General features: G+C 43.8%; 1 protein-coding gene across 3 annotated transcripts in view; it reads right to left on the bottom strand.

Moving 5' to 3' along the window:
• LOC116325639 (transcription initiation factor TFIID subunit 4-like) overlaps positions 1–18367 on the bottom strand; it is a 95312-nt gene that overhangs the window by 35926 nt on the left and 41019 nt on the right. For 2 of the 3 annotated variants that reach the window (XM_031746596.2, XM_039612862.1), the window contains exons 11-12: positions 15699–15824; positions 9581–9637 (exon numbers count right to left, since the gene is read on the bottom strand). In XM_031746596.2, coding sequence (XP_031602456.2) covers positions 9581–9637; positions 15699–15824 — 183 coding nt within the window. Of the gene's footprint in view, positions 1–9580; positions 9638–14506; positions 15570–15698; positions 15825–18367 lie in introns of those variants that run through there. The other variant, XM_039612865.1, reaches the window with a different exon arrangement.

Here is an 18367-nt window from a genome sequence, read left to right as displayed (position 1 = left end):
TGAGCATCAGCCAGCTGAGCATCAGACTTGTCCTCAGCTTCAGTATTTAATTCTGGAAAATGCATGTCATATTTCTCGAGATGTTGAGAAAAGTCTTGAGTCCAACACTGAGGAGCTTTGAGATGAAGTCCTTGCTGGTAAGTGGGCTGACCACATGGAGTATATTGAGGGGTTATTTGACTCGGAGCCCTTTGAGAGTGCTAACCAGCCACAGTAGGAGATAGCCAGTTTATCAGAGGATGAAACCTGGTAGCAAAGCCCTGGCTCTCATCTCTTACTCTATATTGGGGAGTGTGGATGACTTCACGCTTACCGGGAGGGAGCCTCTTTAATAGCTTTCAAGTGTGTTGTGAACAATCAACTACTTGCTCCTTATGTAGCCATAATTCTTCTTTCTAAATAACACTTATTTTATAAAGGGCACTCATTCAAGCAGTGGTGTAAAGGACAGAATTATTCAGACTTTTTTAATAGCTTTTTGAAGACATTCTGTCAATTAAAGTCTATTTGGCAAGTGGGTATTTCAGCCTATGATGTTGGGTCTGAAAGAATAAGGCCAGGTGGTTCTGCTCTTCTTAAGTGGGTGTGCTGGCTGGTTAAATTGGAAATAAAGCTTTTTTCAGCTTTTTTCAGCTTTTTTTTTTTAGCTCATTTTAAAAACAGAAACATCGGTTTTGTGTTTTGCACACAAACTCGTCATTACAAACATATGTTTTTAACTCCCTATAATTGTTTTTGTTCAAGATAAGATTTTTATGGATATTTTTTAATATAAAACTGAACTGCTTCTCACTTCCACAAAGGAGGTGGGCAACCTCCATGTTTTATTCTTGGATTCGAATTTCCCCTTGGATTGCCAAGATCACGTTATTTGCTGTTGGAGATCATGGATTTGTTAAGTGTAGGCTGTGTGCAGACAGGAAGAGGACCCAAAGTGCAGACTACGGAGACAGACGTGAACTCAAAACAGCTTTAATGCTGAACCCAAAAGTGTAACAAAACTAAGAATACAAAATACACTTACGTAGACAAAACACACAGCAAGTTAAGGGTAGATCGCGACAATGACAAACTGAAACACAGGGCTTAAATACATAGAGGGAGCAATCAGGGAATGGGCAACAGGAGGGAAACACAGCTGGGGCAAATCAGGACTAACGAGACAAGGAAAGCAAAACCAGATACACAAATATGAAACACGGACTTTCAAAGTAAAACAGGAAACATAACACAGAGACGCGAACTTAACAAGGGGATACAGCCGACAGGGGAGACAGAGCAACTATAGAACACAGAGACATAAACCATAAGACGGAACTCTAAGAAACCCAAAGACTAGAAATGATAAATAATATAATAAACTCAAAAGCCCCGGGTCAACGACCCAGGCATCCTAACAGTACCCCCCCCTAAAGGGCTGGCTCCCAGACAGCCCAAACCAAAACACCAAAACAAAAAACAACCCAACCAGGGCGGGCGGCGGGGGTCTAGGACGGAGGGACCGAAACAAACTAAACACAAGGAGCTAGAAAACAGCAAACACCAAAACCCAGAAAACTACTCCAAACAACCAAGAAAAGGTTCACAAAAGGTGCAGGCGGCCAGGAAAAACAGTTCACACAAAGTTCAGGGGGCCGGCCCGGAGGACGACGGCCCAAGAGTCCAGAAAAAAAGTTCAGGAGGCCGGCCGGGCGGGAGGCACCGGCGGCGACGGAGCAGGTCAGGAGGCCGGCCGGGCGGGAGGCACCGGCGGCGACGGAGCAGGTCAGGAGGCCGGCCACGATGGCGAGGATGCCCAATCATCGGCCTGGAAGGGGGCCGTCCACGACGGCAATGACGTCCAATCATCGGCCTGGAAGGGGGCCGTCCACGACGGCAATGACGTCCAATCATCGGCCTGGAAGGGGGCCGTCCACGACGGCAATGACGTCCAATCATCGGCCTGGAAGGGGGCCGTCCACGACGGCAATGACGTCCAATCACCGGCTTGGAAAGTGGCCAGAAAGGACGAGCAGGCCGGACAGGACGTGCAGGACGAGCAGGCCGGACAGGACGAGCAGGACGAGCAGGCCGGACAGGACGAGCAGGACCAGGACGTGTAATCAGAGGCCTGGAAGGAGGCCGGCGCTGTAGAGGCGCAGGATGTGGTCCGGACGTCGGCGTGGCCGAGGCAGGACCAAGCGAAGCTGTAGCCGAGGCCAGACCGGGCGAAGGCGAAGACTCGGAGGCCGGACCGGGCGAAGGCGAAGACTCGGAGGCCGGACCGGGCGAAGGCGAAGACTCGGAGGCCGGACCGGGCGAAGGCGAAGACTCGGAGGCCGGACCGGGCGAGGGTGACGCTGCAGGCGACGATGAAGCTGGACCAGACGACGGCGGAGCTGAAGCCGTAGCTGGACCAGGCGACGGCGAAGCAGAAGCCAGAGCTGGACCAGGCGACGGCGAAGCAGAAGCCAGAGCTGGACCAGGCGACGGCGAAGCAGAAGCCAGAGCTGGACCAGGCGACGGCGAAGCAGAAGCCAGAGCTGGACCAGGCGGTTGTAGCCGGCCGGACCAGGCGAGGACGGCCGTAGCCGGCCGACCAGGCGAGGGACGGCCGTAGCCGGCTGGACCAGGCGAGGACGAAGTTGCAGGCGACGGCGTGGGAGCCGCAGGTGGTGGCACTGCAGGCGAAGGCGTGGGAGCCGCAAGTGGTGGCGATGAAGGCTGGACGGGCCCCTCGGACCCTCCAGCGGAGGCAGGGTGCTGTGGCTGGACGGGCCCCTCGGACCCCCCAGCGGAGGCAGAAGGCTGGTGCGGTTCTCCAGAACCCCCAGCGGGAACAGAAGGCTGGACGGGCCCCTCGGACCCTCCAGCGGAGACGAACAACGGCTGGTGCGGTTCTCCAGAACCCCCAGCGGGAACAGAAGGCTGGACGGGCCCCTCAGACCCTCCAGGCGAGGCAGACGAAGGCTGGACGGGCCCCTCGGACCCTCCAGCGGAGGCAGACGAAGGCTGGGCGGGCCCCTCGGACCCTCCAGCGGAGGCAGGCGGCTGGACGGGCCCCGGACCCTCCAGCGGAGGCAGACGGTAACTGAGCAGGCGACTGAGCTGAGAGGTGAGCTAACGTTCGAGCTATGGATAGAAGTTTAAGTTTTATTGACTGTTGTAACGATGGTAGTAATGGTGGGTTAGGTGGTGGATTAGCAGTAAGCTGAGCTAGTTCCCCTGAGCCTCCAGAACCTGAAGAAAACCGCTGGACGGGCTCACCTGAGCCTCCAGCGAGGTCAGAAACAGGTGCAGGTACCTGCCGGATACCGCCTCTCCCACCCGAGGAGAAGGTACGGGTGCCGCGACAGGCACCGGAGCAGGGACCAGCTGGACCTCAGCCTCCCTCACCTGAAGCACTGAAACAGGTGCAGGGGAATGCTGGGCCCGAGCTGCCCTGGGAGCAGGAACACAACTGGGCGAAGGAGCAGGGTCAGAAAACACAGAATCCTCTAAAATGTTTTTTAGCTTCCTACCACCACCATGTGTAATAGTCTTAACAGTCTCAGTTTTAGCAGTGTTCATATGATTGTCTTTTTTTCCAGCTTAGAGGGAGCAGAATGAAAACAGTCATTATAACTCACCACGGGAGTGGCTCAGCAGAGACAGAGTGGCGACTGCGTGAACGCCGCTTTCTCCGGGAAGTGGGAGGTGGCAAACTGGGCTGCGAATCCTCCAAAAGACCGGGCTGCGACGAGGAAGCAGAGAGTTTGTGAAGCTCAGAACGTGGCAGACCCAAAAACAGAGCGAAGGATTGCAGCGGAGTGAGTCTAACGTCCGGCGTCACGTAATCCCTCTTCCTCCGCCGCTTAACCTTCTTGTCGGACTGGTAATCCAGGGGTGGAGGCGGAGGTGTAGCGACTGGAGAGAATGAGCACGTGCTCAATCTGATCGCCCGAGGCATAGGCGCCGGCTCGGCCGTGGCCATGGCAGTTTGGAGGCTGCGGGGCCCTCCGAAAGCCAAACGAGACCCATAGAAGGGTGACTGGAGCTCCTGGGCACGCTTAGCCTCCTGCCTCACGCTCTCCTTGAGGAAGGCAGAAACTGCGGGTCGCCGATACCAAACGGAGTCTGCTGGGTCCATAGTATGGTCGCGATCTTCTGTTAAGTGTAGGCTGTGTGCAGACAGGAAGAGGACCCAAAGTGCAGACTACGGAGACAGACGTGAACTCAAAACAGCTTTAATGCTGAACCCAAAAGTGTAACAAAACTAAGAATACAAAATACACTTACGTAGACAAAACACACAGCAAGTTAAGGGTAGATCGCGACAATGACAAACTGAAACACAGGGCTTAAATACATAGAGGGAGCAATCAGGGAATGGGCAACAGGAGGGAAACACAGCTGGGGCAAATCAGGACTAACGAGACAAGGAAAGCAAAACCAGATACACAAATATGAAACACGGACTTTCAAAGTAAAACAGGAAACATAACACAGAGACGCGAACTTAACAAGGGGATACAGCCGACAGGGGAGACAGAGCAACTATAGAACACAGAGACATAAACCATAAGACGGAACTCTAAGAAACCCAAAGACTAGAAATGATAAATAATATAATAAACTCAAAAGCCCCGGGTCAACGACCCAGGCATCCTAACAGGATTTTTATCCCCAGAAGTAGATCTCTATCTAAACAGCACTTTCTTGATGTGCTGTTTGAATTCTTGATTGTCAACATTTATTTCTTCATATAACTTATTTTTTCTTTATTTAAAAAAATGTTAATAATGACTCGAATAAATATCAATTACCAAAACATAAGCATACCTAAATATAATAGCATAGTAAAGACTTTCTCAAAGGCTTATAGTCACAAAGGTCTTCCTTTACCTCACTTTCACATAGGGCAATTTCGATCAAGGCTAATGTAACATCATAGATTCTGTTTAAAGGGATATAAACTTGCATCTTGCTGCACCCTGTTGGTTATCACTGCAAACCTGTCTTTAGTTCCACCATGTGTATGTGACAGCTCATTAGGCAATTCATCCTACCTGTATCAGGTCTATGATGCACTAGTGTGCTTGTGGCTCAGCTGTAGTCTTGAATCCATATCCAATAAAATATGTATTGTACTAGATTACCTAACTTAAAGAGAGGCACAAGGTACAGCAAATAATGGCCCTGCTGTGGAACTGGGCTTGGTGAAGACAGACAACTGCAATGAGTAATGACCCTTAGAAGTTATGTACATGTGTACAGGGGGGGGCTCACATACAGATGACACTGGTCATCTGACTTGATGAATGCTGTATCCCATAAAATATGTGCCTACACTGTTCTCTCCTTCAAGGAACACAAGTTAAAAACAACATTTTTTAACAACATGTACTACAACACATGTGGATCTGTCCATTTAAAACAAAAAAACCTTTTTGACTCTATTGGAAACCTATGTACGACATACACCAAAGAGTCACACTACACACCATTACAAGCCTACTTAAGAACCAATTGCCAAGTATGATCAGGTGGCACTTGAGTTATTAACTTTCTCCCCAATGCAGCAGTTCAGGTAAAAATTACCTGTAGCTGCACAGCTGTAAAATCAATTTCATCCCAAGTCAGCTCGTATTATTATGATTATCATTTGTCCAATTTGAATCGTAGTGGAAGCTGAGTAGGTACTGCATAATGCTTTAGTGACAGTTTTTAATCAACTTATATCAACTGTGCCATATAGTGGAAATATTACTGTTCGTGGCTTTATTTGCTTTCGGGGTCGAACAAACTCAAACAGGAGCTTTTGGCCAGATTTTGGCCAGCTGTAGTAGCCAATTTGTCTTTTCTCTCTTCCCTCGTCTCTCTTGTCCTGTCCTCTCTCCACACCTCTTCTCCACTTCACTCGTTTCCTGCATCCAGTTGTGCCTGCAGACGCGGTTGTGATGATGAATCTGTGGCTGCAGTGTGTCTGTGTTTCTGACATTGTGATGTATCTCCACTGGCCTTAACTCCCTCTCTATCTCGCCACTGCCCCCACCCTCACCCCCAGTATTCTTTTCTCTCCATCTCTTTGTCTCTGTCTCTCTGTCTCCTCCTTTCTCTCTCTCTTCTCTCTCGCTTATTCTCTCACTTTCAATGATCAGGCATTGCTTGGCCCCCTGCCTCAGTGACGGAACAGACAGAACACACAGACCCACCAACAACAAAAACAAACAGGAACTGAGCTCCACGATTTGCCGATTGATTTTCACTGGGGGCATTTCTGAAATAGCCCATCTGACCTTTCGGCCAAATGGTAGTGAATAGAGGAAACAGAAGTGCTAAGCCTATCGCACACAAAACCTCTGCCAACAACTATCTGACCAGACTACACTGCTGGTGACAAGGTTGAGCTTCAGGTTGTTGGTGTATATACATAAGCACAATCAGAGGATTAGCTACATAAATATACAAAACTAAAATCCTGCAGCTCAGCTGGAAACACCTAGAGCATAAGATGTTCATTACAACCCATACCCAATAGAACACTGTATTTTTTTTGTATTCTGGCATTCTTTTTTTTTTTTTTTAGTGAAGTTAAGTCTGTCCTAAGGTTAGGGCTAGAGGAAAAGATTGTTGCATAATTAAAAAGAGAAGGTTTTATCCCCTTAGAAACACAGATCTAGTCTCTGTAAACTTAAGAACAAAGTGCCTAAATTATGAGACAGTCTGAACAAAGTTCGTGTTTTGGCCAGCAGAAAGCTCGTGGATTGTTCAAAACAGAAATGGTTCATCAATTAGAGAACATTTAATAAATGTCGCAGCAATCTGCTTATTAAATTCAATTCTAAAATATCTTTGGTACAAGTCAAAGCTCTGGTCTAATCATGGCACTAATGGCACTAATCAGGCAGTGATGCTCACTCGTCGGGTTGAAGGTAAGTGGGGTCCTCAGGCAAAGATACTATGTGGGGCAAAAAAGACAGGTGCATGCTGGGAAGCTAAATATGGACAATCAGCAGAGACAATGCTGTGTAGTTAAAAACAATTAATTTCTTTGGCTTCAACAGGAGTCAAAAATGTTGTCTCTGCTTTTTGTAAAACTTGGTCATAACACTGATAATGAATGCATATTAAATATACATCCATCTATTTTCTCCTGCTTAACCAACCTATTAGCTGGGTGGGACACAAGGAGAACATGCAAAATCCAGAAAGGCCCCAAGTGGGCCACAACACCAGTGTCCCACCTATTACAATTCTTTAATGGTTTAAATAAGGGTAAGATGATGCAGTTGTTTTATATATGTATCAAACTCTATGAGGCAAATGTGTGATTATAAGTTAACTAGACATTCAGCCTGAGCATTTCGATTCGTACAATTTATTTGTGAGTCATGGTTAACACCTGGCTGTCAGGCTCCAGCACTGATTCAGGTCTGCAAAAGTAGTTTCACAGCACAATGTACCTGGCCTTTTTAAAAACAAATCATGCGCCAGCTCAATTTACATGCCAACACTTGGTTCGAGTATATAACACTCTGTAATTCCATCTCCCCAAAATGATGACTGTTTGGTGGTGGTGGTTGTGTGTGCGCGTGTGCATGTGTATTAGACTACGTGTGTGTGTGTGATCAGGGAGAAGGGCTTAAAGAGAGGCTGGCTCCTCTGCCCGTCGCCTGGAAGAGTAGCTCGGGCTCATTATCCTGATGAAATTTGCGCAGATGTGTGAGCTGCCGACAGACTCTGCAGTGACACAAACAGCCAGCTCTGTCCCCTTGAGCCAGTCAGGTGATGAAAACTGGAGAGGCACGGGGGCTGAGAAACGACGGCCATTAAGCAAAAAAGAAAGAGGTGAGGGAGGGTGGAAGAGGGGAGCTGAATGTGTGTGTGTGTGTGTGTTGGAGGTGGGGGTGGGGGCAGTTGGAGGGGTTGGTGAGTTTTCCTCGTCTCTATCTAGCGGGAGAAAGCATTACATAAAGTAACAATTTCCAAACCACCTTCTTAAAATTCCAGATGAAAATGAAAATGTGCATACATGCACGCGGCATCTCCTCACGAGGCACTAATCTGGCCGTATCCAGATGACGAGCGGACTGCCACTTAACAGGGAGGAGATCCACTTTGATCACATGGCCCCTGGGGCAAACCTATCGCGCTGCCTATTACGCTGCTTCATTTGCATATGTGGGGCTTATGGGAAGGCTGAGATCTAGTGTGAATGTTCTAAACTGCAGCAGGGCTCACTGTTGCTAGAAAGAAATGTCCGGAAGAGAAGAAGAGAAAAGATAGAGTGCCGCAAGTAGCCTGAGGTAAGTGCACTCGTCACTTTAAGGTCACAAGTTCAATATCACACTCTGGCTAAGTACATCCTAAAATTAAATATTCTGGCCAAACAACAATACAAGAGTTTCCGTTGAACGAGATAGATGCAATTCATTTTTAATATAAGTGGCCAAAAGTGTAGAACTGTGTGAGTATAAATGACAGTGTAAGTCAGAAAAGTGCATGCGTGCTCAGTAAACTTTACCTAAATAAACAAAAGGCTTGCTTCAAAAGAGTAAGCAAGTTAGACAAAACCCTGTGTGCTCCTTACATTCTACATCAACAACAACAACAACAGGTGAATGCTGCTCGTTTTATCCTCCTGCCTACTCAGACTTTTCAATGGAAGCTCCACACAGGGCTCTTGATCTTTGTTAGCAAGCCAAGGACTGAAAGCACCCAGTGAAGTTATTCGGGTGTAAACAAAAAAACAAGACAAAACAAAAAAACAAAAAATTAAAAAGGCAAACTTCCGCTGTGAAAGTGCTATTTCCTTTTCCTTTGCGTAAACAACATTAACCATCCACTAAAACACGGTGTGGTCTACTTTCTGAGCTCCACTGGGAATTCATTTTATACAAGGCCTGCACTTGAGATGAAGAGCCCCCGTTGTACAGAAAAGAAATGCACTATACCAGTTTAAACACTTCCCAGTTTGCAGAGCTAAGTGTTATGTCTTTGCCTGTTGGAAAAGGAAATAACTCTTTTTACTACTTTTTACTAAGAAAAGTTATTGCAGACCATGAACTGGTACATCTTAAAACCTCATTCATCATATACTTTTATGCTTTTGCTGAACTATGCATCGCTGCAACTGGACTAATTTACAAACAGATATAAAAAGTTAATCCATTTTGCTCTCTCACTATAAATTCTGTTGCACTGTGTAGGCTGAGATAATCGCACTTTTATGTGGCAACAAAATTTACATAAAATTAATACAAATGTACTTTTAAGATGAGATACAGATATGCCAAAAGTGAGTTGAGAAATTAACAGTAAATAAAGGACACCATCTACCGAAAGACACCGGGCCCAATGAAAAGCAATTAGTCAAAATTTACACTGCTGTGAGACGACACAGATGAGGAAAAGAAAAAAGAAGAGGAGAGGAAGAAGTGGAGGGTGTCTTGGGTGCGCAGAAAATCATTTTCCACACTTGGGCATCAATCGGTGCGAATAATTCTTCAAACTTTTTTAAGTCCGACTTTAAATGGCATTACATATGTAGTGAGGCATGAAAAATTAATACGTTGGAGTCGGGGAAATGTCAAGGGTAATGATCTCCGCTGCAGCTTACCTCCTTAGCTTTCTGTTTCAGTCGAGCTTGCTCTGGGTCTTCTTGCCTGGAGCGACTCTGTGGAGCAAAGGAGGGGGGGGGACACAGGTTAACAGCTGGTTTAAGGAGCCCACAACCTCTCCGCTACTCATCTGTTGCTGCGGCAGCAAAAATAGTGCAAAATGGGAACAGGATACAGAGGTGTCAAGGACATCGTATCTGAATTCAGAGAACAGCAATGGAGCGCCCCCCGGGGGGCAGTGGCCTTTAAACCCGCTCCAAATCCAGCCCTAAATAAGCCGCTGGAGGGGGATTCTAATCAAAAGAGGTTATTAAAAATTCTGCTCGAGCCAGCACGCACACACACGCACACACACAAGGGGGAAAGGATGTTGGTGACTATCAGTGGCAGTGGCTGTCTATGTGTCACTGAGAGCCAGTGTGGCTATCCGTTGCTTGTGTGTGTGTGAGTGTGTGTGTCCCTGGCATAACAACACAGCACTTCTATTTTAATCAGCTGCTAAGATCTGGGTGAATGTATTTGTCCCTGGGAATCCTTCACCACACAGCCAAATGTACATGTACAGCTGACCACTGCAGGCAACAGAGGCAGATTATGGCACTACACAGTAATTGCGTGTTGTTTGTTAATCTGGAAATAATCTATGCATTTGATTTTTTTTCCTATTAAAATGAACATAAGCTGATCGACCCTAACATTTTTGTGCAAACAAAGCACTCAGTTACTGTCTAACCTGATTTTAGTAGCTTTATAATGTCTTCATTTTATTCACTGAAACATTGCAAAAGGTTAATTGTGTAGGTCTACATATGTAGAGAACCTGTCAAATTTTATTTTTACAATACAGCCTGCATCTCAGTGAAGTGAAAAGCTATCTTACTTTCATCTAATTTCTTCAAACAACAAATCAGTTAGAACATGCGCCAGGCCATCCCTATTCCCTTCTTAACATTACCTCCCTTCCTCTCCTTATGTACTCTCTCTGATGGACGGAGACCTGCTCTTCGTAGCCTTACTGCTAATTGGCTTTAAATATATCAGGCAGTTCACGTAGTGGTCGGTATCTCAACTAAGACTAATGTGTTTGCCCTCCAGTCGGCCAGAGCATCCCTCAAGACTTGAGTCATATTTTAAATGGCTGGCATAGCAGAGGGTAAGGCTTGTTGTGAAGGGAGGAGGAGGGGGTGGAAAGGATTATTTCAGTGCGTTTCTTATTCAAGAGGTCAAATTAGCGGGCGCTCGAGCAGCAAAGAGGCAGGCAGGGAGGTGGGTGGAGGATAGGAGGGGTAGGTACAGATGGACTGTTTACAAAGGGCAGTGGTGCCACTGGCATGCTTTACATCTCCTGTGTCAGCTGCCCTGGTTTTCCCACTTACAGGAGTGAACAGAGTAGAGAAGGGAAAAGAGGACTGCGTACTAAATGCTGACAAGCTTTGTTGGTTTTGTGTAATTGAGTGTACTGTGCTTAAAAAATGCAGTGTAGTATAGTATACAAACAGTCTGGGAATGTATTCTGGAGTTGTTTTGTAATGTTGAAATTTCATTTTGTTGCCAAAAATGAATTATGAGAACAATCAGAGGGTTATTTTTCTTTGATTAAGCTCTGGGTTCTATGTGGAAACAGCAAAGTTAACATATTCTCCCAAATATTTAGAGCGAAACTTGTCATACTTCTTTAAGTTACCACTGATAGTATTTATAAATCTGATCAATCTTATTTCCTTTACAAATTAAAGGCAAAAAATAATAATATCCACCAACCAACCGCCGGCATCAAGCTTCACCGTAAATCTTTCTTTTATGAAACTTTAAGTCAATAAACGGCTCACTTATGCAATATGAGAACATAACATTATGGATTATTGAGAGTTTTAACATATTCAGTGATCTATATCTCTCAAATGAAGGCTGAATATGAAATACTATGTATGAAGAAGCTCCTTTACATTTTAGTGAACTGAGCCAAAAACATAACATTTAAAGTGAAATAGTTATTAGAAGAAGTCAGAAAAATCGAACCAAAAATCAAGTTAAATCATCAGCCACTCCCTAACAGTATGTAAGTGTTTTAGGATGGATTTTTCCTGCTTTCCCTTAAATCAGTCTGTTATATTGGCTGCAGAGTATCAAAGCAAGTGTACCATAAAACAGATGTGATACCTATAAAGCTGTAAAGGGAAAAAAAAGCAGGAAAAGTAAAACGAATACATGATTAAATAATAGAGAAAGTACTACAATATTATCAAGCACTGTTTGTGTAGTATATCGTTCAATTTTCTTTCCAAACTTCTCCTTGAACTGAAACGCCATGGCAACAAGAGCCAAAAAGCCACAGACATGGCTCTGAGGTGAAGTCAGACTTTCCTCAACGAAGCTCAGGCAATCCAAACAGCCCCGAGGTAAGCCCTTCTAACAGAACTTGGCTACATTTGCAAAAGTTCTTCAGTAATCCTGTTAATAAAGAGAGCTTTCCAAAGTAAAAAAAAATGATCAGAGTGTTCAACCATGTAGAACTGGGACCTGACAAAGAGGATCCTAAAGCTGCACTTTTTCTTTTTTAAACAACCAACTTTACAGTTTAGTTTCCTGCTGAGGCAATGTCTTTTTATTCCTTCTAAAAAAAAACACAAAACAAAAAAAACAGATAGGTCATGGGGTTTGGTGGCCCTGTTCATCAACTAGAGGATTTTCTAATATCCTGCATGGCAGGACTGGAGCGTAATAATGCAATTAAGACAGTGAGGTGTGCTGCAATGAGAATCTTTACTGTGGGACATTGGCTCCATTCAAAATTAATTAAATTAACCTAGCTTCTGCTAATGTTACACTGCAGGGCATTTTCATTTGCAAAAGATTCTCTTTCTTTTTCTGGTCAGTGGTGATCTTCTTTTACTGAGAGACAAATGTCTTTACATGCAGAAAGCTGAGATCAGAATACTGGCCATGTGTCAGTGCTACTAGCACCCCATTAGTTTTGAGTTTTTTTAAGGCTAGCGCAAGTAGTTCTGTTCTAAATGTCATGTGCTACAATGTTTAACTGGACGAAAGTAACCTTCAATCTGGAACAATTTTAAAGAACAGAGAATTAGGTGTCTAACTATTCTCCGGTTTCATAGTTCACCACCTTTTAGGCTTATGTATCATTTTTGTTTGCTTGTTTATAGAGGAGATAGATCATAATCAAAATAAAACTCCGTTATTGGATTTCCACCTTTACCTTAAGGATTAATTATTACGGCTTTAAAAAGGAAGGCAAGCTTTAAAGAGGGAGTAACAGCTCCACATGACTAACTAGCATAAGCAGGATAATCACATGGCTAATTAGCATATCATTACATAATGCACAGTAACAAGCTAATTCCAAAGCTGCAGTTTATAAAAACACAGTCTTAATTAAAAAAGAAAATTTATAAATCAGCGCGTATTTATTAGGTGTACTTTACCACAAAGACTGGCTAACATACCAGTTAGTTCCCTCCTCTCCCATACTGTCAAACAGAATTTTTGATTTGACTGTTTACAATCATGAACAGAGTTTTGCTGCACTAACCCTTGATAACATGTCTGTATCATGCCACAGTTAGTAACATGAGACCTCAACGGTCATGACGTTATTGAAGCACAATATTCAGATGCCTTATAAAAAAACACATATGTCACTCAAACAGCCTTGAACTGGACATGTATGGAAGACTTTGGCAACAGCAAAGATAGCGTGGAAGGGTATTTTATTAGCACAGTTGGAGCTCCTTGGTACCAGCTGAGCATCATTTGAATGGGACAGCCTACCTGAGTACTGCTGACCATTGCTGAGATAAGATAATGTGCTATGTCACAGAGATAAAAAGGTTAAGTTCACTGTACTCAAATGGCTTCCACAATCATCAGATCCACCAATCCAACAGAGCCCCTTTGGGATATAGTGGAACAGGACATTTGCATCATATGCAATGACAAATCAGGAGCAACTGTGTAGGTATACGGTAAAAATCTGAGCAATGTTTACAGCACCTTTCTAAATCTTTGCCACAGAGAATTAAGGTGGTTCTGAATGCAAAAAATGGTCCAACCCTGTCCTAGCAAAGTGAACCTCATCTGTCATCTGATGAATAGTTAATAGTTAAGATAAAGTGTACTCTACTTGCCAAACCCAACAAACCTATCAGCTTATTCTTTGATGATCTCCACCAATATATTATAGTTGCTATTGTTTTGTAAGTCTGTCAATGTGTGTGCATCATCAAGGCAAAGGCCTGGAAAAAATACTGCAGCGGGAAGTAGCTCAAAGGCAGTTCTGAGTTTTTTGGCAGATGTTCATGGAGACCGGCGACAAATTAAGGAAAAAAAAAACAAAGCAACAATAACACAAAGGGTCTTAGAAAGCTTTTGGGAGAAGTGCTGCCAGAACAGCTTTAACACACCTTGGCAATGATTGCACAAATCTCCTGAACTTCTACTAAAGGGATGGAACATCACTACTCAAACAGTTATTTAAGTTTTGATGATGGTGGTGATATTGTCCCAGAATCTAAGTAACTCCTTGTACCCTATAGATAGGTTGTTAATGCTCTTACCATGAACCATGTAAAGTTTGCTGCAATAGGTGTAAGGCTGCTGGGGGATTCCCAAGATGCGTTGAGTATCTCTTTTTCAGTCACTTTTCTCACTCACTATGTGCTAATAGACCTCTCTGCATTGAATCATATTTGTTATTCATCTCTGGCTCTCTTCCACAGGATGTCTTTTATCCTGTCTTCCTCCTCTCACCCCAACTGGTCACGGCAGATGGCCGCCCCTCCTTGACCCTGGTTCTGCCGGAGGTTTCTTCCTGTTAAAAGGGAATTTTTCCTTCCCACTGTCGCCAAAGTGCTTGCTCATAGGGGGTCATATGATTGTTGGGGTTTCTCTGTATGTATTATTGTAGGGTCTACCTGACAATATAAAGCGCACTGAGGCGACTGTGTTGTGATTTGGCGCTGTATAAATAAAACTGAATTGAATTGAATTAAGACCACTTCCTGGATTAACAGAGCACTATCCACACTTCCTACAACATACTGCATGGTAAGATTGGAACAGCTGTATAGGTGCTTCTGACTTCAGATACATTGTAGCTACTGCAAGGAGATGGCAAGAGAAAGCGATGTTTGATTCAGCCTATGGTAAATAGGGAACATAAGAGGACAGAGGATCGCTGTATAGCTTAAGGTAAACTGAGGTAATTTTGCTTCGTTCAATTTTTTTCTTCTTCCATTGTTTTATAAATCTTTCAGGCTATTTTTTTTTTATTTTTCAATTTCATTTTATTTAGTTGTCTCAAGGCACTTCCTATAAAAAGGTAAATAAAAAACGTTACATTATCGTTAGGGCAAAATGTGCCCCACTATATAACAGTCCCGGAACCCCTCACTGTAGGGGTCAAGTGTTCAGGTTTTCCCTTAATATGTCACTTACTTGTCTACAGACAGAATTTGTCAAAATTTCAATATGCAAAGACATTTTTTTTTTTTTACATGAGATCAAAATTAATTAAGTTTGAAGATATTTGAGGTCTGACCCATGACTACTGAGCACCAGTGGGTAAGACTAGATATTACTGAAGAACAGTCTTTAATTTCTAATGCTACCTTATTCTAAACAAACCCCAAAATGATTAACTTCTTGCACATCATTAGAAAAACATTTGCATGATCTGATTTGACTTGCTGTTTATTTTTTGAAAACAGCTCAGGTGATACAGATGCTCTGTTGCACCTGAGCTGTCAAGACTTGTGATAGAAGGATATTTTACAGGTAATACATGGTGCGGATAAGTGTGTTTGTTAGCTTCATAGTGCATGGGGGTTGTGTAAGGTATGGATTTTTCCCCTCCTTGCTGTGTCCGGGGAGGAAGAGCCAGGACAGAGGAGCCCTTAGGCCAGGAGCCTGGGAGGACACAGGGAGGTCACTTCATCCACTGGTGTCACACTCTAATTCATCTGTCAGGGCCTGCACAAGAGCAACATGCTCACACATGCACACACCGGTACACAAGTTCACATTGTTGCATGGGGACATAACTTTCACACACAAACACACACACACACACAACAGGATGATAAGGCGACAGTAACTTACTTTAGCGGCTTTCAAAAGGATCTCTCTCTCCTGCTCATCCTTCCGCTGCTTCTCGATTCTCTCCAGCTGCTCAAAGAAGCGAAGCTGAGAGCGAACGTCTGCAGACTGCTCGTAGCACTCATCATCCTGACAAGCAGATAGAGATAATTACTGTTTCAATGGTAATAGTTGAACAAGTCCCACTCAGCGGCTACTTCTAAGGCTTTAGCCACATACTTCAAAACTCTGGGTTGCCTTCAGTTCAGATATTTCAAATTGAAAATAAGGTCAAGATGCTTGTGATATCAATAAGAAAACAGAATATTTCAAATGTAAGACACTTGAGACTCTTCCTGCTTTCTATGTTTCCCTGTCTCTGTTTTCAAGTTTAATGTTAGTCTTCATGTTTCACTGTTAATGATTTGTTTATTTCATGATTTACATTTAAGGTCAGTCCTCTCATGTGTCTGCTAGTGTACATCTATATTCCCTGGGCAGCTCATTTAATACTACACGATTAGGTATGTAGGTATTTGGACAGTTACACAGTTTTCCGGTTTTCCACCACCTCAGTGGATTTTAAATCAAACAATCAATATGTGATTGAAGTACAGACCATCATCTTTAATTGGAGGGGTTTAACAAAACTATCACATTAACCATTTAGGAACTAAAGCAAGTTTTATACATTTTTAAGCACTCAAAAGTAACTGGACATGGTAACATAATTTTAAATATATGAACTGTTTTCAATACTTGGATGAAAATACTCTGCAGTCACTGACTGCCTGCAGTCTAGAACTCATGCACATCACCAAATGCTAGGTCTCTTCCCTTGGCATGCTCTTCTGGGCCTTTACTGTAACTACCTTCAGTTGCTGTTTGCTTGTTTTTCTCTCGGCATACAATTTTTTCTTCAGAAAATGAATTTCAACTCTCCAGATGGGACATTGAAGACTGTCCCATCTGCTTTTGCAGTATACTTTGGGTTATTATTCATTCGTAGTGTAAAGAGCTGGTCGATCAGTTTTGCAGCATTTTGTAGAATCTCCACAGACCATGGTCTTGTGCACTTGAATCCTACTAGCAGCCACACATGCCCAAGCCATAACACTGACTCCACCCTATTTGATAGAGAATATGGTATGCTTGGGATAATGCAGGCTTGGCCAACTCCAGGCCTAGAGGGCCGATGTCCTGCAGGTTTTAGATCTCACCCTGGGTCTACACACCTGAATCAAATGATTAGTTCATTACCAGGCATCTGGTGAACTTCAAGACATGTTGAGGAGGTAATGTAGCCATTTAAATCAGCTGTGTTGGATCAAGGACACATCTAAAACCTACAGGACACCGGCCCTTGAGGCCTGGGTTTGGACAATTTTTGGGATAATGCTTCTCCATACTTTTCTCTTCCCATCATTCTGGTACAAGTTAGTCTAGGTTTCATCTGGTTTCGACTTGGTTAGATGATTTGAAGTTACTGAGCTGGCCAGTGCATTCACTCTTTTTGAGAAAGTACCAGGTTGTTTATTTGGTCACTCCTAAATTTTGACATCTCTCTTCACTTACGTTGACGTCTATCTGGACCTCATATTAAGAGTTCTAGTGAAAATATACCTTCCGCAAGTTCAACACTTGGAATCAACTGCAGATGTTTTATCTGCTTAAGCTGTCATGCAATAATGAGGGAACAGTCCTCAACAGGCTGTGGACTGTTGTTATGCAGTGTCACACCTTTTTCAATATGTCATATCATTACTAATTACCTTAAAAACACTGATTATGATTTAATGATGTAAAAAAAACCCACCTAATTTTCAAATCCTTTTTCCCTAAACAGATAGGATATTTATCCAGCGCAGTGACTAACTGTAGTTCCAGATTAACTAAATCTTCTTAAGCTATTGTATAAAAAATTGCAGTAGATTGCCGTGACCATACAAATCTATATTTAAAATCAATTATTTGTTGAGAAGGAGTCATAATTCCTTCACCATTCTTTGGTTAAACAATGAAAACACAACTCAACTGGAACACCACCAGTCTGAACACATCAACAAACTTTTTCTATTTACAGACATTGCGTCTCTTTACCTATGTCACATCACTTCCCACTTGGGAGACGGAAAGGCAAGAGTAAAAACAACTTTTTTAGGCCATCAAAAGTTAATAGGATAATTGCTTATTTCTCATGTTTCTGTGTGACTGCATGTCTCTCATGCATCTCTGTTCTTGCTTGCACTTGATTTCTATATCACTCTCTTCTGTGTGTTTCCATGAGTGGATGAGAGACGCCGAGTGGCACAGAGCACAAAGACACATCAGAGGAGACTCATCACCAGCCCCCTTCCACTCTCCCGCCCCCCTTTTCCTTCTCTCTCTCTCATCCAGCTTCCCTCCTCTTTGTTGCAGCGCTGAGCCTGCACTCTTGCCGTAGCTCCCGCCGCCGCTCCTGCCGAAGCCCGGCTGCACTTTAAGGCCGCTTTGTCTTTCGGTCTTTTCTCTCTCTCTCTCTCTCTTTTTTCGCTGATGTCAACAGAGCTGGGCTCACAGTGCTTCATGCCTCCTTCACACACACCTCATTTACAAAACCACAAAAAAGGCAAAGAACGAATGGAAAGAAGAATCACAAAACAAGACGGGGACAGCAGTAGCAATGCTCTTCCTCCCTCCTCCTCATCCTCCCG

Source organism: Oreochromis aureus, linkage group 1 (genome assembly GCF_013358895.1).
Source record: "Oreochromis aureus strain Israel breed Guangdong linkage group 1, ZZ_aureus, whole genome shotgun sequence".
NCBI classification, from domain to species: Eukaryota; Metazoa; Chordata; class Actinopteri; order Cichliformes; family Cichlidae; genus Oreochromis; species Oreochromis aureus.
The sequence above is the reverse complement of the archived record's forward strand: the minus strand, read 5'-3'. Positions and strand labels throughout refer to the sequence as shown.